Here is a 15,477-nt window from a genome sequence, read left to right as displayed (position 1 = left end):
CAGAAGCAAAAGTCACTGTGGACCCACTGCTGAGGCCAATTAGATCTACAGTACTTGTAAAGCTGGTCTCAATTTTATCAGTGTCCAACTGATTTCAATGGCGTAATCTGACGTCGTGATAGCAAAGAGAAAGATTTACAACAGAAGGCAGGCAGCTCTGGATGCCTTTCCAATTCTGATTTTACTTTTGAGTTAGTTGGGCTTTTCACTTGCTATGATACATGTTAATATCCCTTTTACATTATAATCTAAAAAGCATTTGGAATAGATACTTCCAAATTCCATTCTCCCTTCCTCCACAAGGGTACATATTATTACTAACTCCTTCCTGGCTGATGGTGTGAAATTGAGACAGAGGTTTAGTGATCTGCCAGATTTACATAGATAATGAGTAGATCAGACATGCATTGTTCCTGGTTAAATCCAGACATAAGAACATCTCATTTCCAAGCCCTCTTATTCGCAACTGTCTTTGCATTTTCTAGTGACTTTAGAATAAAGACCAAATTCTGTAAAGGGCTCTGTGTGACCTGGCCCCTGACTCCCCGACCCCAGCCCATGGTCTCTCCTGCTTTCTACACATTCAAGACACGGTTCTTTCAGGTGTACAGAAAAGTGATTCAGTTATACATACATATATATATTTTTTTTTTCTTTTCAGATTCTTTTCCCTCATAGGTTTTACAAAATATTGAGTATCCTGTGCTCTACAGGAGGTCCTTGTTGGTTATCTATTTTATATATAGTAGTATGTATATATTAATCCCAAACTCCTAATTTATCCTTCCCCAGCCCTCGCCCCTCCTACGGCTTTCCTCTTTGGTCAGTATCGTAAATCAACTATACTTCAATTTTAAAAAATTGGAAAAGAATTACTTTGTCATAGGGGAAAATGCAAGTTCTCTGAATAAGCAAAATTAATTTGGGTAAAAGCAACTGAAATATTTCTGATCTTTCTCTGTCATGTGAAAATAAACTTAAAATGATTTTTCCTCTAATAAAACAAAAATTGACTTAGAAAAAAAAGATGCAGTTCTTTTTTTTCTTGAAGAAGCACACACCCCCTCACCGCAGGGCATTTGCACATGCTGTTTCCCCTCACCTGGAAGGTTTCCACATAACCTGGCCCCAGCACATGACCATATCCCCATCCCTGTCCCTACTAAACTCCTGTTCATCTTTTTTTTTTTCTTTTTTCTTTTTCCTGCTGCACCACATGGTTTGTGGGGTCTTAGTTTCCTGACCAGGGATCAAAGTTGGACCCCCAGCAGTGGAAGCACAGGTCCTACCTCTGGACCGCCAGAGAAGTCCCTCCTGTTCATCTACTATGTCAGTTAAAGCATCACTGTCTCAGGAAAGACTTACCCTTGTCTAGCTCATGCTGCCCGGCCACCCATCCTTATAGCAGTAACCACACTCAGAAATTACATATTCTTGGTGATCTGAATAATGACTATCTCCCTGACGAGACTATAAGCTCCATAAGGGCAAGAATCCTGTCTGTTTTACACACCATGGTTGCTACAGAGGCAAGCAAATATTCTTGATGCATCGAAGGAATGAATGAATTAATGCAAAAGAGAGACATGTCAACACTATCTTACAACAAACATCAGGTAGCATTTCCAATTCCAACTTTACATTTGAGTTAGTTGCGCTTTTCACTTGGTATAGGACATGTTAATATCCATTCTTATTTTTACTATCTAAAAAGCCGAGGGAAGAAGCTAAGTTTCCTTCAGGGCAGCCCTAATTTCTAGCTGCCCCATTTCTGATATACGCGGTTGATCAACTCTGCGTAAGGAATGTGAGTAGCATTAAGTACAGTCGCACATCAAGAATAACAGTTCAAGGGCCTTCCTGGTGGCGCAGTGGCTGGGAGTCCGCCTGCCGATGCAGGGGCCACGGGTTCGTGCCCCGGTCTGGGAATTTCCCACATGCCATGGAGCGGCTAGGCCCGTGAGCCATGGCCGCTGGGCCTGCGCGTCCGGAGCCTGTGCTCTGCAATGGGTGAGGCCACAGCAGTGAGAGGCCGGCATACCGCAAAAACAAACAAACAAACAAACAAACAACAACAACAACAAAAAAAAACAGCTCAAGGCATCATGACTGCTTGCGCTAAGGTAAGTTATTTCGCCTGGATGCTCAGAGAGAGACCCCTGGGGGATTATTTTCTGTTTCTTAGTGAGGGTTTCTTCCCAGGGAGGAAGAGACTACCAAGGCACATAAGCCCACATTCCTAGTGTCCCAGGGTTTGATTCCCCACTTTGGAGCCAGGGTCAGGGTCATCAGCTCCATCAGCTCCACAGTGATGCTGGCTGCCTGCATCCCTCTGCCAGGATAGCTCGCTCTGCCCTCCCCCTGCTCACACAAAAGAACTTCAGCCTCCCAAAGAAGAGATTCTCAGGAATTTATGACTCAATCAACTCACCCAAAAGGAGCATAAATGGGATTAGTTTTAATATTGTTAAGTTGCAAAAATACAGGCATATGTGCATGCCAAAGTGAAAATGTACGCAAGCAAAAGAGGAAAACATATGGGCACCCATATGGTGAAAAGCGCACTGCTAGACCTTCACACACTTCTCATTTACAACAAGAACCAAAGTTAGTGAACATAAATTTGCTTTGCAAAAATATGAGAGGAACAGCTTGTTTGCCCATAACTGTTCCACTGAACAAGATATGGATAACCTTGATTTCTCATCTCAGACACCTCTTTCTCACACTCTGGGGATTAATTAGGCTCTAAACACAACTTCAGATTAGAAACAAGGATCCTGGCTGCCTCGCAGGGAGACAAAGAAGTAGGAGCAGGAGTGGGTGAGGCAGCGGGTCAACTAATAGGCAATTCCTGTTAGTGGCCGGAACTCGCACCTGGGATGGCTTAGAAGAGAAATGAGGTCGGTAGGTCTCAGCGGGTTTATTTTAATAGAAGCAGAGTAACAACAGAGACCTGCCGCAGACGATGGCAGGGAAGTGTTCTTCATTTGGAGGCTTTTTTCTTAGCATAGTACTGAGTGGTGGCTAGAAACTGTCCAGACACAGGAAGGTAGGTGTGGAATTAGAGAGGAGAATGTAAGCGCATGGGCACCCTTGGGTGCCCCAGGTAACAAGCAGAATTTGATAAAATATATCACCTCATATTGTACCTGTTCCACCCTCAAGGGATGGGAGCCATCTTTGTACAGCGGACAGAACTCGAGACTTGAAAAACAGGGATGAGGGTCCTTTCACAGGTCCTTTCACAGTAACCTTAGTTACTGTGAGTCATTCGCCATTAACTTTTTCAAGTCTGTTCCTCTGCCTGGGAAATAGGTAGAATATTTCTTCTTGGATCTATTTAGAAAGTTGCTATAAAGTCACTTGAAATGACGCGTGTGAAAATATTTCACAAACAGTACATTTTTACGTAAGCATGTTATTAGTGGAAACCTAGAGGTTCATTTTATTTATGGTTCCTGGTTTGAACTTTTTATTTTGAAATAATTATTGATTCCCAAGAAGTTGCAAAAATAGTAGAGAGGGGTCCCGTGTACTCATCCCCAGCTCTCCCGGTGGCCGGCATCTTATGTAACTAAAGCACATTATCAAAACCAGGTAATTGATAAGGGCACGAAGCAATTAACCACATGATGGGGATTAGATCCCACCAGTTTTTGCATGTACTCATTTTTTTTTTTTTTTTTTTTTCCCCCAGTACGCGGGGCTCTCACTGTTGCGGCCTCTCCCGTTGCGGGAGCACAGGCTCCGGACGCGCAGGCTCAGCGGCCATGGCTCACGGGCCCAGCCGCTCCGCGGCATGTGGGATCTTCCCGGACCGGGGCACGAACCCGCGTCCCCTGCATCGGCAGGCGGACTCCCAACCACTGCGCCACCAGGGAAGCCCCGTGTACTCATTTTTTATGTCTTTGTGTAGATTTCGAACACTTCATCACACATTATCAATTCATCTAAGTACCACAATAATCAAGACATGGAGCCAGTCTTTCACTGCAAAGCAACTGCTTCGTGCAGCACCCCCCGCCCCGCCCCAACTGCTGGCAATCACTGATACGCTGTGCATCTTTGCAATTTTCCCATTCGGGGGATGTTATAAAAGTGGAATCATACAGTATCCCCACCCTTTGAGACTGACTCTTTGCGTTTGTATAATGCCCTAAGGCCCACCCAGGATGTCGAGTGCCCCAACAGTTCACTTCTTTTTATTTCTGAAATGCATTTCCAGGTGTAGATGTGACATAGTTTGTCTAACAAGTCACCCCTTGGACTGTTTCCAAGTTTGTCTATTACAAATAAAACTGCTATGTCATTCTGAATTTTTAGACGTACCAGAGAGGTACTGAATCACTAATGAATGACCCAAGACGTTGAGGAACAAGAGACAAAGACAGAGATAGGAATAAGCATAATGATGGGCATAATGATACTTAAAAAGAAAAGCACAATTATAAATATTAGCACTTTCCTTTCAGGGCTGCTGGGACATTAAATTAGTTAAAACATGTAAAGTGTACAAGTCTTGACACACAATAAGCATGATGGTAACATGATGAGTTCTCAGGCTGACTACAAGCTACAAGGATTCTGAGAAGTAATTTAATTCAAACACGGCACAACAGCAATTTAGAAAACTGCTGGGCGACTCATATATGTGTGTCCAGTGCAGTTACAAGCCTTCCATTCGTTTTTTCTTTTGGTCCTTATAATTATCTGAGGAAGTTGGCATAAATAGCCCCATTCTGCAGTCCAGGAGATTAGGGATCCTGGAGATGACATGATTTTTCTACAGTCACTCAGATTGTCAAGGCTCAGGCCAGATTTCAATCCCAGGTCGTAAGGACCTGAAGTCTAGTTCCATCTAGAAGCTAACCCTGCCAGCCATGAGGAATCGACACCTTCATATGAGGGAGAGTTAGCGCTTCTTTTATTTGTAATGTTAAGGACCTGGCAATTTCTTTTAAGACTTTCCTCTCAAGAATTTCTAGCATGAAAAATAAGAGCTGCGGTAGAAACATTCTGGGACTAGTACATCTCCTAACCTCAATACCTAGCACAGTGAACAGGAGAGAAAGACCTGCTCAGCTAGGTCAGAACCAAGGATGATGATTTTGCTGGAGTCATCCCTCTTCTCTTATATGGAATTCACTGGTCTAGCAATCTCATACATCTAGAACAAAGCTGCCCACACTCCCCCCAGCATATGTGCCACTTACCACTTATTCTTGAAAGCTCACGGCCTTTCCTCAGAAGGCTCTCCCCCATACTACGTTCTTACTTAGGACGCATCACCTTGGTTATATGGATTGTTGTTCACGACAAATTAGAAGTAGATAGAAGAAACACAAGTAGATAGAAGCTGCTAAAAGGCACACGTGGTCTTTAGGAAGCACTGACAATCCTCCGATTTGAGAGAAGGAAGAAAAGATAGAGGAACTATAAAAAACTGAAACAAGAATTTGAGCAGTATTTTAGGGCCATGTTCTTTGTTATCCAGACCTCAAACAGTGAGACACAAACAACCGGTATGCACGATGTTGATATTACATTTTAAAAATGAGGCCAAATGCCATCCACTCTCCTCAAGGCAACAGAGATGAGCGTAATCCATTTTTAAACTGCTTCCATTAAAGATGACTCAAGTCAATGCATAAAGGCATCAGCTTCGGTTACCGGGAAAATTTACTTCTGTGAAATAACTCTTTCTCTTGCTCCCTGAGGTATGACTGTATAGGAGTCGATTGTAGCATCAACTCACTCACAGGTGAGTAGCTGTCATCTTAAAATCTCCACGGAGAGGAAACAGGAAAGAAGACTTTATTATTCTCCCCAAACATCTGGTCTTTCCAAATATGTCATTGGAAATGGGGCCAGGTGTGCAAGCACTGCAGTGGATTATTACGGCGCCTTAAGAAGGAAAGAAGACCCTCCTTCCCACCCAACGGCCTGGGCTGTGTCCTCCGCTACTCCCTCTTCCAACATGGTTTTCACATTATTCATACTTTTGCATTCAACCAATGCTGCCCCAGAGCTGCTTCTCCTGTCCTTCAGGAAGGGAAGAGAAAATCATTCTTGGAACCCACCTGTGTGTGTCACAGTATAGCCCAAACACACTGGCTCCTTGCCAGTCCACTTTGGCTGCCTGTGTGGGGACTGCCCACTTTTCCCTGGCCTGGGATTCCATCATGATCCTAGCTTCTAAGCGGTAGGTCAGCCAGAGCAGACCCTGTGTGTGAAGTCTACTAAACAAGAGCCATGTTCTCCAGCAAATCCATATGAATATATATACATATACTTAAAAAAGCCCATCATCTGCTGCTGAAAATAAATTAGATATAACTTTTTATATCTAAAGCTAAAGAATAGATGCTTGGTCAAATGCAAACCCCCCCCCCCCCCCCGAATGTGTGTGTACTTAGCACTTTGCTTTGAGATAGTCCCAGTGTTAATAAGCATGATCCTGTAAAAACCTCCAGCTTTCCTCAGAAGTGAGGCAGATGTGCTGTGGGGATGCCTGCCTAGTTTCTGGGAATCCTGGTGCACCTGTCAGTACTGCAAAGGGAACTGGGGGTCAGAGGACTCCAGCTGCACATCTAGTCTGGACAGAAACACTAGCAGTCTTTATACCCACATCTGGAGTCACAGTGATTTTTTGTTCAAAACTTTCACCCTGCTTTCATAAGAAGGACTTGCTTGGGGTTTGCTTGTTTTCTTTTTTCTTTTTTTTTTTTTTTTGCCGTACGCGGGCCTCTCACTGTTGTGGCCTCTCCCATTGCGGAGCACAGGCTCTGGACGCGCAGGCTCAGCGGCCATGGCTCACGGGCCCAGCCACTCCGCAGCATGTGGGATCTTCCCAGCGGGGCACGAACCCATGTCCCCTGCATCGGCAGGGGGACTCTCAACCACTGCGCCACCAGGGAAGCCCTTCTTTCCTTTTTTAAATTTAAGTATAGTTGATTTACAATGTTGTTTGTTTTTAAGAGGAAATAAAAACCTAAAGATACCTAAAAAACCAAGGTACTTCAAGGGGGCTCCAAGGAAAGTGGCAAGGATGGGACTACTGACATCATGGAAATCGGAAAATGCCCTCAGGGCTCCCTTCCCTGCCTACCCTCAGCTCCAATCAGTTTTTAACATTTTACCATGACCTAAAATGCTTCCTTTTTCAACTACCATTTCAGCCATAGATCGTATTCCTGTTTTGTTTTTTCTTTAGAGCTGCATTTTTTCCTTCATTATGTCTATGTACTTTTTGTATTTCAGAGATTCCTCATTGTTTCTGATCCACAAATGATTACTATTTTCTAGTGCGATCATGGATTTATGAGTTCATTTGTCTTTACCTTTTTCTATAATTTATAGAAATTGTCATTTTAAACCATAACCACTATTCTTAATCGTTAATAATCTGCCCATTAAAATATTCTTTTTCTAAATGGAAGCTTGTTTATTCATTCCTGCTATACAGATCCCCAAATTTAAACAATAGTTTTCAAACACTGCATTAACGTTATCAGAACACAGCTGTCTAGGGGGCTATGTTCTCTGATGTAATTTTGTTGGAATTTCAAAGGAAATGTCATTACAACTTCTATTTCTTACTCTTGCTTGCTGAACTAAACAGTCAATTGTTTTAAAAATGCTATTTGTTGTTCAAGTTATATTGGCTGCTCTTCTAAACCTTTGAAAGCAACTTCCCAAAGTCGCCCCAACTCCAAGTGAGAAGGTGTGTCCTTCTAAAAATAAATATTAGTGGTCACCCTGCAGGTACAAATTTTAAACATGCAAATCCTCCAGGTTCTAGTGCTTTTCAAACTCGGGAAATGATGCTTTGAGTTTAAATGTTTAAATGTCACTAAGAGGCGGGGAAGAAAGACAAAAGGGGAAATCAGAGACGGCAAAGTGAAGGCCAGAGCGATGAAAACACAAACGGGAACTTGAAAGCTGAACACAGGCTGGGAGACTTAAAGAGGAGAGAGGAATGTCAATTTGGGATTTTTTTTTGAGGCTGCATTGCAACTATTATGTTATATAAAAGATTAGGAATATGTCTGAATCTTTCTTATTTTAAGAGGGAACCCTTACCATGGAACCATTATAAAGAATTGCTTTAAAACAGTTCCACAAAGTCAAAGCACCTTCCAAAAGATTCCTAGGCTGAGAAAACTATGTGTTTAGGATCACATAAATGCACTAAAATTAGTCTGATGGTTTGAGATATTTCTGTGTATAATGTAAATCAAAATCCCCCCTGACTTTGAGCAAAATTTCCACAGATGGAGCCTGTATCTTTGGGAACACAAGCTACTGCTGTGTTTACATTAAAGTTGAGCTTTGTGATATCTCTTATACCTCTTTTAATATTCTTGTTAATATTACTTTATAATATTGACATTTTGGATTTCAAACCTGAGGTCTTTACACGAAGGATGTCTGCTGGATTTATTATCATTATCTTTCCCTGTAACAAGGCAGGGGCTGAAATATGTATTCTCAATGTACATGGGGAACACGAGATAGTGAAAGTTTGAATAATGCTCCTAGTAGCAAATCCAGTCTTTCATTTGGTGAATGCTTCTCACATAATTAATGTTCCAAATTAGGGGCACATTTTCAGGTCATTATTTCCTATATCTCTGTAGGTATAGGTTTCAAATTTTATTGAGATTTAATTCAAAGACAACAAAATGCACCCATATTTAGTGTAGCGTTGATTAGTTTTCACTAATTTAAGCACCAATATAAGGACCACGGTGCTCAAGATTTCCATCACCCCAAAAAGTCCCTTGTACCCGTTGTAGTCAATTATCCAAAAACCCCAACCCTATGTAACTACTGACTTGATTTTAGTCACTCTAGATTAGTTTTTGCCTGTTGTAGAATTTCATATAAATGAAATCATAAAGTACCTGTTTTTTTTTTTTTCCGCTTCTCTTATTCAGCAGAATGCTTTTGAGATTCGTCCATTTTGTTACATGTATCAGTGGTTTGTTCTTTTTAATTTCTGAGAAACCACCTGTTGCTTAAATTTACCACAATTAGCTATTTACCTGTTGAGGGTTTTGGTTTATTTATAGTTTGAGGCTATCATAAATGAAGCTGCTATGAACATCTGTGTACAATGTATATCTGTGGACATATGTTTTCATTTACCTTCGGTAAACTCCTAGAAGTGGAATTGCTGGGTCATATGCTGAGTGTATGTTTAACTTTATTAACAAAGTGTTAAACTGTTTTCCATAGTACTTATACTGAAAGCAACACTTTTGCCCCTTTCCTGTTTGTCCATTTCTGTTCCCCTCTAACCTTAAAAGACCCTAATTATAGAGGAATGAGATCACTAGGCAATTTAAACTAACTCCTGACCTATGCTCTCCTGAATGCACACCATGCCTAGTCTAACCTGTTGGTTCTTTTCCTAGATAAAAAGAAGTAAGACTAGCTCTTTACCCCAATAGCCACCCCCCCCAAGCAACCCTGAAGGCAGATGACATCTGAAGAGAGAGTCAGCCAGTCTGCATGCAACAGAGAATGATGCAGAACCCAACCTCCTGCCTAAATGATTCACTGAGATTCTTCCCCCCTTTTTCCCTTTAAAAACTGTCCTGGCTGAGCAGAATCTTCAGAGTTGGTCTTTGGACATGAGTCCACCATCTCCCTAGATTGCTGGCTTTCACAATTAAAGCACCTTTCCTTTCTACTGACACTTGCCTCTCGAATTATTAGCTTTTGAGTGGCAAGCTACTGAAACTAAGTTCAGTGACAATAGCATTTTGTGGTCCCACAGTTAATGTGTAAGAGTTTCAGTTGCTTCACATCCTCATCAACACTTGATATTGTCAGTCTTTTAAATTTTTGTCATTCTAGTAGTTGTGTAGTGGAATCTGATTACAGTTTAATTTTCATTTCTATGATATGTTGAGCATCTTTTCATGTTCTTATTCCATTCATATACATATTTTTTGTGAATTGTCTTTTTCGGTGTTTGGTTCATTTCAAGGTAGGTGGTTAGAATTATGTTGTAAGAATTCTTCATACAGCACAGATGTAAATTCTTTGTCAGGTATATGGATGGCAAATGTTTGCTCCCAATCTGTACCTTGTCTTTTCATTTACTCTTAATGGTATTTTCAATATTGATGAGGCCAGTTATGAGTTGAATTTCATCCTCCACCCCCACGCCCCCAAAAGATACCTGGAAGTTCTAACCCCAGTGCTTCAGAATGTGACCTTATTTGGACATAGGGTCTTTATAGAGGTAATTAAGGTAACATGAGGTCATAAATGTGGGCTCCAACCCAATGTGTTTGCTACCCTTATAACAAGGGAAAATTTGACACAGAGAGATGCACACAGGAAGAAGGCCATGTGACAATGAAGGCAGGGATTGGGGTGATGCACCTATAAGCCAGGAAACACCAGCAGAAGCTAGGGGAGAGGCCTGGAACAGAGTTTCCCTCACTGGTCTCAAAAGGAACCAATCCTGGGCTTCCCTGGTGGCGCAGTGGTTGAGAGTCTGCCTGCTAATGCGGGGGACACGGGTTCGAGCTCTGGTCTGGGAGGATCCCACATGGCGCGGAGCGACTGGGCCCGTGAGCCACAACTACTGAGCCTGCGCGTCTGGAGCCTGTGCTCCGCAGCAAGAGAGGCCCGCGTACCGCAATGAAGAGTGGCCCCCGCTTGCCACAACTAGAGAAAGCCCTCGCACAGAAACGAAGACGCAACACAGCAAAAATAAATAATGAATAAATTAATAAACTTCTACCTGCAACATCTTCTTAAAAAAAAAAAAAAAAAGGAACCAATCCTGCCTACACCTTGATCATGGGCACCTCGCAACCAGAGCAGTAAGAAAATACATTTCTGTTGCTTAAGCCATGAGGTCTGTAGTACTTTGCTACGGCAATCACAGGAAAATAATACAAAAGCAAAGTTATCATTTTTCTCTTATGCTTAGAGCTTTTAGTGAACTAGCAAGTCCTTGTCTAGCTCAACATTACTAAGATTTATTCCTAGTTTTCCTCTAGATTTATATTATTTTATATATCACACACAGGCATACTCCACACATTTTCCTTTTCACTGGGTTTCATGTTTATATTTTCTAATGCCTGAGAAAGCACTTGTTTCTTGTATAATTTATAGAATTAATCAGTTTCTGTTAACAGGGTAAATACATCAGGTGGCTCTTTGCCCATCTCTCAAGTTCAACTTAGAGTAAGTTTTATTTCCAAAGGGATAAGGTCCACTGTCCTTTTGGTTCCCTTCCTATTAAGTTGGAGATGATCATAACTAATGTTTAATACCAATCACTGAGCGCCCAGCACAGGCACTTGACCATTCCCAGCATCCTTCTTCCACTCTGGGTAAGTGTCCTGAAAGCACTGAGAAGGAGATCCTTTTTCTCCTGGATGCACAAAATAACACCAACACTTTCAGTGCACCGTCTAGCTTTCTAGCCCTCTACTTCAAGAAAGGACAGACAACCCACTGACCCATGCATCCCCACCTCGAGACATTCGTATCTTTGTTGGAAGTTATTCTTATGGTATCTCTGTCCTTCATAGTTGGGAAAACACAAGTCTTCTAAGGTCATAAAAAGGACAGAGAAAAAAACTCAGTAAATGTTCTCTACAAACCCTTCTTTAGAACGGAATACCTGGTGACTGATGCATGTCATCTATTTGTTCTTCCATCACTATGTTACAAATACAGCATTGCTTTCTGAGTCTTGAACTTTTGTTGTGCATTAGAAGCAAGTGTTCAATATACCAACTCTGAAAACTTCCTCCAAGTAAACGACTTACCCTTCACTGACAGGTGTCTCCATGTCACCGTTGGTTCAGGTCTGCCGATAGCAAGACACAGCAGGGTCACACTACTCCCCTCATTCACGGTGACGTCTGAGGAGATATTCATGATCTGGGGAGGAACTGTAAGGAGACAGAGGGGAAAAGAAATATATGAGAACGATTCTTGACACAAAAGGAGGTGTTAGCCTATAAATATCCATACAGCATGTTTTTAAAAATAAATATTATTCTCAATAATAAATTTTAGAGTTTTATGCTTGATTCGCCAAGGATGTGACCATTAACACAACATGTACAGGGCACTCATGGAAGCAGCTCTACATAATGTCTGGATGTACCAAGATGCAGGTGTTGGGGGGGTGGTTCTGGGGAAACAGTAAGTGAAGTACTGATGGTTGATGGAAAAGCAGAACCAAAGGGAAAATACAAAGTTTTCTAAGAGTTCCTATCGGACCTGTGTGTTCATTCCTTTTAGTGGAACCCCTGGCTTATGCAGGAACCACACACGTAATCCCCAGCTCAGCCTTTGTTTCCAATGACTCATTCACAAAGCCTCAACCGCACTGGATTAGTAACCATTTCCTGAGCACTCCAGACTATTGAATTCTTTGACCTCACACAGGTTGTGCGGTCCGAGAATTATTTTCTTTCACATTTCTTTTCCTGGAAATTCTTGCTCCTTCCTTAAAATGTATCCTTTAAAACTCAGGTAAATTTTCACTGACTCTCCCACTCAGCATTAATTGCTTTCTCCCCTAGACCCCACCAGCAATAGTAGCCCCGGCTACTACTGTTACGCTAAGATCACATTATACAATTTATTTGTAATGGTATCATGTCCAAGCAGTTAGGAGCAGAGCTCTGGAGCCCAGCTCCCCACCTGCTGAGTGACCTGGGCAAGGTGAATTGTCTTCATCTCTTCAGGCTTTGTTTTCCTCACCTGTGAAACAGATGACAGCAGTAGCTAAACTCATGTTATGAGGTTTCAATGAAACAATGGCTGACCAGGGCACCTGGCAGAAAGGAAGCAATCACTGGTAGCTGCTAAGATGACAGTGGTGATAAGGATGACAACAGCAATGATGCCATCTTTCAGAACAGACTGAAAGATGGGCCAGGTCCACGTCCATTAACCTGTCAGCATCACAAAGGCTGACATGACCCCTGGTCTTGCTGTCTACCTTGTCCTACCTCCAGGCCTGATTTTTAATTCCATTTGAAGCTGGGCATTGGAAAATACCTAGATTCCTTCTCTAATCTTACTTCTCATCACCCTCAACCTAGTTGGGTTTCTCAGCAATTTCCACATGGTCAACTGCAACAACTTCCCACCTGGACCATCCCACCTGGTCTCTTTCCAATTTTGGATCCTCCAACCTGCCCCCTCCATGTGACCAGAGTGATCTTTTCAGGCAATAATCTCATCAAACTGTTAGCCCCGCTACTCGCTCCCTTAGCTCACCGTGCCCCCCAGGCTTAGCACAAGCCTATTTTCCCTGACCTGAGCCCTCTGCAGTCTGACCCCAACCCAGCGACAAGCCTCTTCCGCAGTGTCCTCACTAAGGCCGCTCACTGAACGCTCGACCCAGCTCCCCTGGGAACACGGCAGAGGCACAGGCCCTTCCAAAACTTTGCTTTTCTTCTTCTTCTCTTCATTTCCTACCTGAAAAGACACGGCTCATCTTTCAAGGGACATCAAAGGTCACCTCCCCTTTGCAGTTTTCCCTAACCTCTCCCCAAATCCTGTAAAGAGAATCTCCCACCTCCCCACCTGGGGAGGGGTCTGAACGTGTTGTACTTACAGCTGATTATTTTATGCCTGTCTCTTTACCTAGAGAGTGAGGTGCTGGAGGAAAAGGACGGAATGACACCCACCTCTCTTTTCCTCAGTGTCTGGCACAAGGCTGACAAGGGTACCTGCTTAATTCCTCTTCGAAAGAAAGATCCAAAGAACAGATTGAACACATCCCAAAACTAAGGAGGGCAAAGCTTTTAATGGAGGATTTCTGATACCTAAAGCTTTCTTCTCAATTTTCTTTCAGATTCTCAAAACAAAAGGAAGGGTGGACAACAGAGAGAGGAGGCTCCAAGCTTATAGTTATGCTGATTTATTCCAACTGCCAGTTTAATTATGAATTGTTAATTACCAAACAGGTAGAGCACTAGACTAGTGGATTCCAAACTACGCTGAGTCAGTGGCAGAGGAGAACTGTGACTGATGCTCGATCCAGAACTCTGCAGCCTGGAGTTTTATGCTGCTGAGATCTTAGAGGAAAGTCTTTTCAAGGAGAAGCCGTAAGTAACATGGAGAACACTTGCGATCTTAAGGGAATCCACATAAGCAAATAAATAAAAATTACCTGGCTTATAAATCTGCCACATTTTGGATTATTTCTGCATTAGGAATTGGCCTGAAATTTCTTTGCACATATTTTACTGAAATACACAGTGGGAAAAAATAGTGTATTTTCTAACTACACTGCATTCTCTTGAGAAAACTGTACTACTTGTTTTTCAGTATTTTCCAGCTTGTTAAAAAATTGTTCTGGGCTTAGAAATGTCAATACTTTTTCTCACTTTTTTATAAAGTGAACCTCCCAGAATATTCTCAGAATTATGTCTGCTTTAGCCAGATGTGTTAGGCCATCTGAAGCTCTCTTTCTCTAGACCCAAGAGTCTCTCTGTTTGTAAGGTGGACACAGCTGCGGTGGGAGGGTTGGGGGCATAGCTGGTCAGTGGAGGAGAATTTAGGACATTGCAGCTTTGATGCCCAGGGACAGATTGCTCCATACGGCTCCCGATTCAGGGCTATCAGTTTCGTGTATGTTATGTTTCATCGGATAGTTTAAAAGGTCCTGGGTTAGGAGATATTTGTAAAATTCTATAGATATTTGAGGGACATCCTCATTCCCCAGGTGATTTACCCCCATTAGGAGGGAGTTTCCTGGAGGGGGATAGTGAAGGTTGATGCAAACGTTTCACCAAGCCTCAGGCAGTGAACCCCTCCATCTTCTGCAGGCCCACACTGTCCTCTGTCACTTTCTCAAAGGAGGAAAGGTAAGGACAGTGTCAAAGGTGAGGGTCGCCAGTAAGACAGGAAACACAGTGACATGGGAGAAAGGAAAGTTCTTTCTGTTCTCAATTATGACATCATTATTAGTGTGTAATAGGTAATAATATGTATTACTTATTAACATACGATTTGATGACTTTCAACTTGCTTACACATGCATTATCTCATGGATTCTTCACAAATTATGAGATAAACAGAACAAATATTCTCACTATTAAAAACGAAGAAACTGAGGCATGGGGAGGGTTAAGTAAACTGCCGAAAGTCACGTGGTCAGTAAAGGGCAGAATTCTTTCCATTATATTATATCGCCTCTTTGTTTAACCTCCCATCGATGCCCTGAACACGATATTTGTATTTGCATTTTCTGTCTCCTCTGCTTCGAAGGTCCTCCCACAGCATCTTCCCTCACGGCGATGCCACTGGTCGGCCGGCTTCCCCAGCGCAGCGCCTGCCGCTGAGTGTGGGGTGGCGCAGTCATCCTGGTTTCTCCCGCGCTGAGCTCGCCGAGGGGGGTGCTCAGCACTTGTAATTCATTTAAATCTGATTTGAATTTGGTAATAGCATCATGACCCTCCCCTTGTTTCTGTG

At 42.5% G+C, this 15,477-nt stretch overlaps 1 protein-coding gene across 4 annotated transcripts in view; it reads right to left on the bottom strand.

Moving 5' to 3' along the window:
* OPCML (opioid binding protein/cell adhesion molecule like) overlaps positions 1-15,477 on the bottom strand; it is a 1,091,529-nt gene that overhangs the window by 93,827 nt on the left and 982,225 nt on the right. For all 4 annotated transcript variants that reach the window (XM_032640456.1, XM_032640455.1, XM_032640454.1 and 1 more), the window contains one exon: positions 11,808-11,933. In XM_032640456.1, the coding sequence (XP_032496347.1) occupies positions 11,808-11,933 (126 nt within the window). The remainder of the gene's footprint in view (positions 1-11,807; positions 11,934-15,477) is intronic.

The sequence above is a fragment of the Phocoena sinus genome, chromosome 8 (assembly GCF_008692025.1).
Source record: "Phocoena sinus isolate mPhoSin1 chromosome 8, mPhoSin1.pri, whole genome shotgun sequence".
Classification (NCBI taxonomy): domain Eukaryota; kingdom Metazoa; phylum Chordata; class Mammalia; order Artiodactyla; family Phocoenidae; genus Phocoena; species Phocoena sinus.
Note: the sequence above shows the minus strand (reverse complement) of the source record. Positions and strands in the feature narration are given on the sequence as shown.